The sequence below is a fragment of the Drosophila gunungcola genome, unplaced genomic scaffold, assembly GCF_025200985.1.
Source record: "Drosophila gunungcola strain Sukarami unplaced genomic scaffold, Dgunungcola_SK_2 000018F, whole genome shotgun sequence".
NCBI lineage: Eukaryota > Metazoa > Arthropoda > Insecta > Diptera > Drosophilidae > Drosophila > Drosophila gunungcola.
Genome location: NW_026453200.1, coordinates 1,577,722 through 1,589,467, shown reverse-complemented (window position 1 = coordinate 1,589,467; position 11,746 = coordinate 1,577,722). Strand labels below are relative to the sequence as shown.

The 11,746-nt window shown below is 42.7% G+C and overlaps 1 protein-coding gene across 1 annotated transcript; it reads right to left on the bottom strand.

Moving 5' to 3' along the window:
- Positions 1-10,736: 10,736 nt before the first annotated feature.
- Positions 10,737-11,222, bottom strand: LOC128263780 (circumsporozoite protein-like). Its single transcript, XM_052998976.1, has one exon. It carries the CDS (start codon positions 11,220-11,222, stop codon positions 10,737-10,739), a length of 486 nt encoding a protein of 161 aa, XP_052854936.1.
- Between the last annotated feature and the right edge of the window lie 524 nt (positions 11,223-11,746).

Here is an 11,746-nt window from a genome sequence, read left to right as displayed (position 1 = left end):
TAGGGTGGAAGCGTTCGTCTAGAACCTGGCGTTTGACCCAGGGACTGCGTTGGCGGCTTCCGGCGTACGCCTGAACCGTCAGGTAGAAACTGAGCCGACGTCCGGTGCGACCGGCCGGGACAGAGCAAGGGACAGGAGGCTGCGGCTGCGAAAGGCGTACGCCTTGAGAGCACAGTGCCTGTTCACCCTAGTCTGGGAACGGTGACGCATCCCTAGTCCCTGTAAACCCACCGAGCCAAGGGTGGCAGAAGACATCACGAGCAAAGCCGGCGAGGAAGACACCACTTCGCAGCCGGCACGATCGAGAGGCGTTCAACGTGGGAAGGAGACGACGGCAGGACGTAATTCTACATAACCATTACACCACCCCGGCCGAGGGTCAAGTCGGCGAATAAAAGATCACTGCATACTCCCAATCTTTCTGTGTTTTCACTGGTCAAAAGGGCGGTCACGTATATATAAATTTGGTGGGACGAACAATTACATCTTCTGAGCTAGCCGCACGACATTCGTAGCGAGCAGATAATAAAGAAAATCGGTTCGTTACACCGTATGTTTGTCCATCTGGCCGTTTGCCCGTCTGTCCGTCTGTATGAACGTCGAGATCTCGGAAACTATATAAGATAGAGATTTGGGATTTGGCATGCAGATTCTAGTGTTTCCTAAGCAGCGCAAGTTTATTTCAAAACGGAGCCATGCCCACAAATCGCAAAACACTTAACACGTCTTTCACATCGCTCTGAGACATGTTAGACCGCAGGTGTTGGACTCTGTGCGTGTGTTTAGATCATTTCAATCGGTAGAACATTTTTTAGAAGTTATGTAATTTTAAAGTCCTGTGCAGCCGCTATGGCGCTGCTTGTCGGTAATCGCTGCAGTAGAGAAACAAAACGAAAGAACTGTAAGCGGGGGGTGGGAGTGCTGCACTTATTTAGCTTCTAGTGTTGCCTATGCCGACAGATGGCGCCACCTACACTTCGATTGCTTTGTACGGGGAATACTTAGTTTAAATTTTGTGGGCTGAGTAATCGGAAAAATCGTGGGAAAAATCGACTTTAGCGATCTCTCTTGTTTTCATTTTTTTTTTACTTATCGATGTACATATTCACAAATATCTTGTGAAAGCGGCAAAATTGTGCCTAAAATAGTTTTTGAATGGCAGCGTTCTAAAGAGCGACAACTCGCAGGCATGTACCGCTACACTTTAACCGCGTTTATCTTGAAACGACATTTTTGAAAACAGCTGACATCATTGCTCGACTACAAGTTTTAAGTTAACACTCAATCATTTTAAATGGGTCCTACCTAAAATGATCAACGAACTTTTGGAATGATTAAAAATTTTTCATTTGGCAGATACGTCATTTTTCTCCCAAAAAAATATATATGTGCAAAAAGTTTAAAAACATTCTAGCTAGTACTTTATCCAGAAACAAGAAAGAAAGCAAACTTCGGCAAGCCGAAGTTCATATACCCTTGCAGCTATTGCAAGAATTAAACATTTTTGAAAACATTAAAATTATGATTTACTTGCGTATATGTTTAAAAACATTGAAGCTGTGATGATTTGCAGCTCAATTATTTGATAGTTATTTTATATATTTTTATTATTTCTATGAGAGCTATATGATATAGTCGTCCGATTTTGATAAAATTTAAACAATTTAAATTTAAATTTAAATTGAAATATTTAACCATTGCTATGTTTTGAAGAATATTAAGAAGAATTCTGAAATAATTAACTATTACTAAAAATCGAAGAACTAAACAAAAAATTAAAAAAAAAGCAAAGTTATAATTTTTTTCATTTATTTTTCCGATTGCTCCTATGGAGCAATTGAAAGACAACTTTTGGGAAAGTTTCATGCAGATAGCTTTAAAACTGAGAGACGGACATGGCGGACTCTACTCTGCTGATCAAGAATATAAATACTTTATAGGGTCGGAAACGTTTCCTCAACTGCGCTGCAAACTTCTGACTGAAATTATAAAACCCTCTGCAAGGGTATAAAAATTCTAAAGATTTATTTATTTTTTTGGGGGTTATACTAGTAAGGCCCCTTAATGAATTGTATAAATGGAGGAGTCGAGATTATATTGAATGATTTCAAAATCTCAAAACAAACAAATTGTTCTGCGTTACAACGGATAACGAAAAGAACATGACAAAGGCCGTAGATCTGTTGACAGTGAAGCGAAAAGCCGCAAGAAGAGGAAATTCATGATGATAAACGAGGTCAACGTTTTCGGTTGCATCAATTAAATGAGCAGCGCAACTGCGCAGTTGGTGTGAAGGATTTCTGCAAAATAATGAATGTCACGAAGTGATACAAAAATCCTTATCTAGCTAACTTAACTCTTAAACTAAATATTGATTAAAAAATATTCCCTAAGCAATTGCCTAAGCACATATTTCTTGGATCCCCAACCCAATCCGGTATTCCGGTACGTATTGCATATTGCTTTAAATACATACATTTCCGAAAACTTTTGAATTAGTTTTTCAGCATCTGTATTTGACTGTATTTGTTCCGATGTAATTGTGTTTGTTTGATGTGTGGTGAAAATGCAATCACAGATAAAGTCGTGTCAGATTAACTTAAAATGTAAACGAACATCAATTTCTTAATTTTAGCTTAATTTCTTACAACAAAAATCAAATTGAAACAATATTTGCAGTTCTTGTACCAAAAAGAGGACACAAACTGCAATTGTGTTTTATACTCTCCATCATGGACTCGGCCACAACACCAAATCAGATCTCTCAAATTCCTGTTAAATTCAAACTTAATTATTTACCTGAAAATTTTAAACTGGTCGTAAAAGCAAGTGCAAAGCAAAAACCATGCTTTAGCCGCGAAACAACGTTAATTTGATTGAACCTTCCCACTCATATAATTTATGAAATATGTCCTTCTTCTACTTTATATGGCTTTTAAAATCCAATTTCTTTATATAGAGCAAACAATAAGAGAGCCCGAGACCCTGTTTCACTGCCGACTTGTCCATGCAAAGCACAATAACAGGAAGTTTATTTTGTTATGTATTTTTTTCCTAATTATTATTTTTAGCGTTACGTTAAGATGACCTTTTATTGTTAGGTTTACCACGGAATTCGAAACATTTACAAAGTCAAAATGAATTTATATTTATTCTGACAAAAAAATTTGGTAATTGTTTGGGAAAATAAATCGCAAGCACCAGTGTTTCTCGTAAATTCTTTTCATTTGATAAAATGTATCCAAGTGTCTCATTTGCAAATTCGAGTTTACCTAAAACAATATTTTTAACCTAGAGCGGAATGAGTTATATTATTCTGAAAAGCGCCAGCAAGAAGAAGGTGAAGTTGCTGACAAAAAAATAGGGACGCTTACGTTGAGTGTTTCCTTCCTGGATTCCAAGGCCTTTAAAGTATTAAAAACCCAACTTTTTCGTGGCCTCATCCAAAAACATAATGGATATCGTCTCAGAAAAATATAAAGCAAAAATTGTATATTTTCTACATAAAAAATAATCTGCTGGAAAATGGATACAGTGATGCGGTGTAATAGAGGAATTTCGGGGTGTAAACGCACAAATTTATCATAAAATGGAACCATTTTTATGTCCCTTGGGTATAACAGAGCTCCATAAAAAACCCAAAAGTTTTAATCTGTGCTCTAAGATTTGTTCTATTTTAAATGAATTTAAAATTTCAAAAAACTCTTTACGCAATCACAAAGGACTTCTGGCGAAACATGGTCAAACATGCTTAAAACTTTTGTTGTATGTTAAGATTATTCCTATTCCAGTCAAACTCAGAGTACCAACTCCACCATTCCTCCAAGTGTATTTTAGTATTTAAATATTTTGCCGTATTTAATTAATGTCGCCTTTAAATTTTTTGATTTGCAAAAAGTCTTCAAAGTGTGAATCTGTTAATTTGTTTCGGACTATACTTAAAATATTTTATGGTTAAAATTAACCGACTTATTTCAAATCCGCAGCATTTTTTTTTACAATCGATTGCCATTTTAATGGTAAATTCATAATATCCCTCTCATAAAATCCTTCGTAATTATCTGCAAAAAACTGAGCAGTCTGTTTTCACAAACCTCTCTTATAGCTTACTATGCACTATCCAAATCGTTCGACATTGATAGGAAAAGGTGGTAGTTACTTGGTGCGATGTCCGGGCTATAAGGTGGATGCAAAAAAACCTCCCAACTCTCTCGGAGCTTTTGGCGAGTCGCCATTGATGTGTGTGGTCAATTGTTGTCCTTTCAATTCCTTTCCCATTGGTCAAAGCGGGGCGCTTTTGGGCAATTGCTTCCTTCAGATGGTCCAATTGTTGACAGTACAAAACCGAATTAAGTGTTTGGCCATAGGGGAGCAGCTCATAGTAGATAATTCCTTGTCAATCCCACCACCTTGTCTGGCTTAGCCACCGCCTGGGCCGGCTTATCCTTCTTCGAACACGACCGTTTTCGCCGCACGTTGTCGTAAGTGACCAACTTTTCATCACTAGTCACCATCCGCTTCAAAAACGGGTTGGTATGGTTGCAATTCAGCAGAGATTCGCAGATCGAAATTCGGTCCATAAGGTTTTTTTTAGCTCATGTGGCACCCATACATCGAGCTTTTTTGTGTATCCAGCCTTTGTTAAATGGTTCCAAACTGTTTTTTGAGCAATGTCTTGCTCCTGGGCAATTGACGAAACCTGAATTGTGCATTGTTGGCAATTACAGTACTAGGGCCATATACTCCATTAACATTTTGAGCTCCCTGCGTTTTCTCCTTTGTCAAAGAAAAATTGTAAAATATAGCGAATTTTTTCTTTGCCGGTCTCCATATTTTTTGTGTTATCGATTACAAAATTTTTCTATAATGGTACTAAAGTTCAACTTTCTACAACACCTACTAAAATTAAACCGGACTTATACAACGCGATATACAGATCACTAAAGTCATGTTATTGAATTCATTAAATCAAAAATTTGTTTATTTTTTCCTTGAAGGCATAATCATTAAGCATCAAAGTAAAATCGCAATTTTCTTTGCGATTTCTAAGTCCAACCAAAAATCCGAATTTTCAATCGCAACAACGAGATGTTCGGCATCATTACCAATAGTTTTTAGAAAACTTGGCACATTTCTGTAGACATAAGTAAATCTCATCAAAAAACTTTTTAAATTTTCTGTGCGTTTACGCATTATGTCCACCTCTTATATTATTTATTTTTTTTTACGCAAGTAGTCATGAGAAAAATTTAGCCGAATCATCATGCCGAAGTTTCACAAAGTCGTATACTGTCTGTGAGTTGCTCACTGCAGCCGTTCTGCTGCTGCGCTGCCCGGGAGACCTTAGTCTGTGCCTCAGAGATAGGAGCGTGTTGACCACTGGTTTGTAAACAAAAAAGCTGCAACACCGCTGCTATAAAAATAAGAGGCGATATCCGTGATCAGGTAGAAAATAAAAATGTGACTTTTCTAACCCTTTTGGACTTCATCAGTGCATTCGATTTCGTGAATCTGCTCTGCTCCAAGCTTAAAAATAGCTACCACTTCTCATAATTTTGAATGGCCACTTGCTTGAGCAAGGACAAGAAATTAGTTTAAGAAAACTCAGCCGCTAGCAGTTTATCTGAAATTTGAAATCAACTTTTCTAAATTAGGCTTGTTTGCTAGAGTGTATCTATATAAGTTTAACAGGGTTTAAAAGTCTATGTGTTAGAGGAGATCTATTGTTATAATTATAAGTTTTGAATTTGAATTTAACTTAACTGAAATAATGTAGCAACCACCCACGGTTGCATTTATCTTTTTAACAACACTGCGCCACGCATTACAATCTATAAACTTGATCCACATCTAATGTTAGCGCGGAAACGTAGCTTACTTTGCTTTTTTCTATTACGCTAACAACACAACTTAAAAAATTAAAATTTTGAATAAAGCATATGAATTGCGAAAATACAGAGAAACGAATCAAAACACAGCACGACACTCAGAGTATTTTCAATTGTCCCATGGATGACGGAAAGTAGACAATTAGCTGCTACATTGGCGACCGTGACAGGACGAGGAATAAGGAGAAGTATTCGTTCAATTTCATCATTCGAGCGTCATTTGTTTGCATGAGTCGCTAATCCTTAATTACGTGCAGGCTATGGAGGCAGTTGTATGTGAATGAGCTAAATAAGCTTTCAGCTCGAGTGGAGTACCCGCCATCGACATCAACACGGACACATACACTGGACATACCCTAACCTGAAACCCAGCTGAGGAACGCAATCATCGCAAATCATCTCTAGATATCAGCATCTCACCCCACATCATCACAACGGCAACAAGTGGAATTCAACATTACACACACCATCTCACGCATACGCATTTGTAAACATCAAATCGCAAGTATACATTCTCCATCATACTAAAAAAAAATCCCGTATTCTCGGCGATACCGAGCTTATCGTGATAAAACACATACTCTGCGTCGGTTACGGCGATATAAGGCAAGGGGAAGGAAGGAGATCCTAATTTAGCTGCCGGGAAGGCAAAACTAACGCATCTTAGATCACAAGGAAGCACCATCGAACGCCATATAGAAAACATACATAGCAAAGTCATAGCTGATGTAGCCCATCAAGAAATAACAGTTCTCGAGTGTAGGCCGCAAATTCTAGAATCGCATTATCGACAGTTGTGTCAGATTCAAACTCAAATTTAATCTCTGATAACAATCGGGCAGAAATAGATGAACGTTTCATAACAGCTAGAGTTAGCATCGTATCACTTATCCAGTCAAGACAACGTCAAGGCCCTGCATATCAAAGCGTCTTCGAAACAACGTTGGCTGGATCTCACCATACCAGGTTGCCAATGCAGAAGCTTCCCAGCTTTGATGGCAAATACTCTCAGTTTAAGCGGTTCATCATTTCATTCATTAATTTAGTTTACAATGACTCTTCTCTTGCGCAAACGGAAAAGTTTAATTATTTACTAGGCTGCTTATCTGAACCAGCGCTGGAAGTAGTTCAGGCATTTCAGATTTCGGAAGATAACTATCCAAAGGCTTTAGAGCGGTTAAAGTCAAAGTACGACAACGAAGTTCTCATATTTCTGGACTGCATCTCTAGTTTATTCGCGCTTCCAACTCTATCGAAGAACGATCCTTCACAATTACAGCATATCGTCGATAAAGCTTCAGCCATTCGCGGCTCTCTACTGTCATTGGGGAGTGCAGAGGACATTATGAATAACGTAATGATTCATGTGATTTTATCAAGGGTCGACAGCAAAACAAAGGCTAAATACAAAGAACAAACATTCCAGCCGTTTCCGTCTTGGGATGAATGTTGCAAGGCTTTTAATCGTAGATGCCAGGTTCGCGAAAGTCAAAACGGTGACGTTATGAAGTCCGATCAAAGGGATCAAAAACTCAAGTCTAAGACACATATATCTCAAAATTCATTCGTTACCACAAACGTTGATTGTTTTTATTGTAATTCAAGCGCACACTTCATCAGTAGCTGCAAAGCATTTGCAGACTTAGCAATTCAACAACGACAAGAGTTGGCCAAGAAAGCAGGCGTTTGCTTTAATTTTCTTCGAAATTCTCATCAGATCAAGGACTTCCGATCTAAGTCTAGACTGCACCAACTCCAACCAGAGCGTTTATCAGCATCAAACATAAATCATATCGAGAGACAAGTCACGAATCAAGCGAATCTTCAAAGATTAGCAAGACACGATCCAAGGCCCCACAATAATGTCACCCTAATAGCTCGCACTGTAAAAAGGGGCATTATTCCGACAGCAGTCGTTCTAATGAGGAACAAATCAGGGACTCCTGTTCCGAAGTTAATTTCATAACCGAGGAAACATCAAATCTTCCTCAACTAGACAGGTCTCATATACTATAAAATCGCGCACCTGTCCATTTGAATAGTCTTCAACGTTCTCAACAATCCAAACTATTTGTGCGAAACAGCCTGAAGAATCAGTTTACGTTCCAAACTGGAAATTACCCTAAGGCTTGATACTAGCAGACCCTCAATTTCATGTTTCGCCCAAAATCGATCTTCTTATCAATACGGTAGGTTTCTTTGAAGCGATTCAAGAAGGAAATATTAGCCTAGGAGAAACTTACCAACTTTAGTAAACACAGCGTTTGGTTGGATTGTAGGTGGTAGCGGTAGGAAAACTTACACAAAATCAATTATGTAATGTCATTCAAGAAAAAGCCTTATTCTAAAAACTCGTAAACCAATTTTGGGAAATCGAAGAGTGTAAAATGGGCAAAGGCATTCTCACGGAACAAGAGAAACAATGCGAGGAATACTTTCTTCAAACAGTCTAAATTCAAGAGGAAAATCGAATACAAGTCAGACTTCCATTCAAGGACACCTTTGATAAACTGGGAAATTGATTCGATCAGGCTCTTAAAAAGTTAGTGTTGTTGGAAAGGAGACTCAACAAAAATCCCCAACTAAAACTAAGTAATATTTATGAAAAAATATCTCGCATTAGGACATATGTCACAAGCTAAAAGCGTGGATCGTGCTAAGCCACACTTTTACATTCCGCATCACTGCGTTTTATGGGCGTAGAGTCTTTCAACAATTCTGCGCGTGGTTTTTGACGCATCTACCAAAACCACCTCTGGAAAGTGCATCAACGATATTCTTTTGGTAGCCCCCACAATACAAGCAGACCTCATCATAACACTTTTAAAGTTCCGTCTTGATAAATTCGCACTAACAGGAGACATTGTTAAAATGTATAGGCTGTAACGACCTGATTTCTATGTATTCTCGCTCGCTACGTTAACGGGCGGCTAGCTCAGAGAGGTTATGGGTTCGTTCCACCAAATTTATATTGGGTGATTGCCTTTGACCAAAGAATAACGCCAGAGTTCTGTTGGGCTCGTAACTGTCTTTATTCGTCTCCTTCTACAAGCCTCGCGGCTCTTCAGCTGCTGCTGCTCCTCGTCGTCGTCCTCTGCGGCGTCGCTCCTCGTCGCTGTCCTTCGCGGCGTCGCTCCTCGTCGTCGACTGCTTGCTGGTATCTGACTCGTGACGGCTCCTTCGAGACTCTGGATGTTATGCGAACCTCACTGGCGGGACCGGCAAGGTGTTTCGCCTAGCAGGTAGAACAAGGTTCAGCCTTTTCGCCTAGCCACCTTTGTCGCAGGCTCCCTAAGTTGGTCCGGATTGTGTCGGCAAGGTGTATCGCCTAGCAGGTTGAACTAGGTTCGACCTCTTCGCTCAGCCACCTTAATCGCAGACTCCACGCAAGGACTCCCTGAGCTCGATTTAACCACGACCTAGCACCGTTGGATCTCAGCGTTGAAGCCTCAGCCTTGTAGACTCTCAGTCGTTCGGCGTCTCGACTTTGCGATCTTGATCCTGGTCCTCGGCACTTGATTAACTTGCTACTGGTCTCGCGTACACGCACTCGCTTTGATTCTCGCACTATTACTCCCTCTGTGCTGCGCTTGCGCCGCCTTTTATAGCCTGTGATGGTCCCGTTATTTCCCTTTTCCAGCTCGCGTGATCGGGTCCAAGGTCCACTGCCGCACCGTTAGTTCACGGTGCGTCCTCTTTGTGCGGGTCCGAAGTCCGCCAATTTACCGTTCGACCCTGTTGCCCTTGCCGTGTGAGGGTCCAATGTCCAGCGTGGTACCGTTAGTCCACGGTGTCTCCGCTTTGCCCGGGTCCAAGGTCCGTTGTTTACCGTTTGACCTTGTTGCCCTTGACTCCTCCGGCATTCTCGCCTCCTTCGCTGTTGCTATGCAGCTCTCCTGCCTCGGAATTTGTGGGGAGTTTTAAGACTCCTCACATTTCCCTCTTTCTTCGGAAATGTTATGAAAGTGGTGATCTCCCCGCCCCTGTTGTTTGTTGATTTAAATTCCCCGCCAAACTCGTTCTCCTCGTTCCCCAAAAGACTTTAGCTTTCCCTAAACTGTCCTCGTAAGACTCCCCCCAGACAGCGTTCGGAAAGACCTTTAACTTTCCCCTGGCTGTGCTGCGTTAGCCTGTTCCCCAGACAGTTCCCCGAAAGACTTGAACTTTCCCAAAACTTCATCTCGTTTCTTAGACCATTCCCCGCGTAGAATTTGAATTTCCCGCCCAGACATTTCCACGTGTTTGAAATCACCATTCCGATTCCCGTCGTCTGGCCACTCTACTGACCCTGTCTCGATCGCACTTATCGATAGTGGGTCCAGCATTGCCATCGTTGTTGCCGTTATCGTTATCGTTTCCGTTGTCTTAAGTTGCCTCCGTGTGACCGTTTCTTGAGAAATCCAGTATTTTTTGTACCCATCGATCGCAACTATCGATCGACCGCCTATCGCCTGACGCCCTCGTCCCTAATTTCCTCACGGCCTCGTTGTTTTGAAAAAACTGGTAAGTGAACTTGCTGATTATGGTTTTCCTTTAATTAACGACTTTTTTCTTTACAGCGACACCATGACCATGATGCCCCTGACATGTCTCGAGGTGCTGACCCTGGACCGCGTGCCCCGGGAGACCCTTGCGGCGGCAAGTGACCCCCTCGCCCTACGCCTGCGGCAGCCTCGTGTTTCTGCCGGCCCGCGTGCTTGGCCCGCGATTCCCCCCCTCACCGCCCCCGTTCCGCGATCGGCTGCTGCGGCGAACCACTCTTTTTTTTTCCTGTGTTGTGCTGTGTTGTGCTTCCCTGCCCAAATAATAACTGCTGGGCTTTAGTGCTTGGATCTGCTTTATTGGGCCTTAAACACCCGCACCCGGCCCCCTGCTACCTTGACTCGGTAGCGCTGTCCCTCCTCCAGCACGAGCTTGGCCCACCTGGCCTTCCTCTGCCTCCCTCGCTGTCGTTGCGCTTCTTCGGCCACCCGCGCCGGCCACTCCGCCTCCGGAACCTCCGCCCACGGTTCCGCGCCCTCCGACTGCTGTCTTCGCAGCGTCGGCTTCGCCGATGGGGCTCGCGACTCCGGGCACGAAGTCTGCCGCGCCAGCTTCGGGGGTGGCCCCGCGTGATGGCCACTCCCATGGCCCCTTCTCCAGCCCCTCCTGGGCCTCGCTCTCCTCCTCGGGCGTCACCTCCGGTCCCTCGCGATCGGCCGTCTCCGCGACGCGTTTCGCCGACTTGGCCCTCGGATCGCGCGGGTTCAACGGCGGTGGGCGCCGCCACTCGATGGCTTCGATGGCCTCTCTCATCCTGGCCTCCTCTGCTGCCTCCTCGGGCGCGGGCCACATCCACGTGACCGTCTGCTGATCTTACGTGCGCTCATGATGACGATCTTGTTTGGAAAGACCTGCACCATGCAGCGCCGTCGCTGACGAAACCTCGGTTCTTCCACGTATCCTCGGTTCCGTTATTCGCGGAGACGTGTACCGGTAACGGGACTCGCTCTCCGCTCTGTGTCCGTGTAACGTTTAAAAGTAACGGTGCCCTATGTGTACACGCCTCCTACGCAACCCGTGCATGTGTTTGTTTAGCCGGTAACGGTGCCTACGGCTTTTTAAACCCTCCCTGTCCGCTCTCGCGCTCCTGATGCGGGTGCCTGTGTGTGTGTGCTTGACCGTTAATTTCGATACTGTGTATCGTCCTCCCCCTTTTTTCGGTTAGGGTACAGTGCTCCTCCGATACGCCGGATTTGTTGAGACTGCCCCTCTTTGCTTTGGGGTTTTAACTGGCTTATGTGTGTTTTCCTTTCTTTGCCCGTGTGTTCGTGCCGCAGGTTGCAAATAACCGGAGAATCGAAATTAATTATTTTAAA

Excerpts from the sequence above, each read along its gene's own strand:
- LOC128263780 (XM_052998976.1), bottom strand. The coding sequence starts at position 11,222 with ATGTGGCCCGCGCCCGAGGAGGCAGCAGAGGAGGCCAGGATGAGAGAG.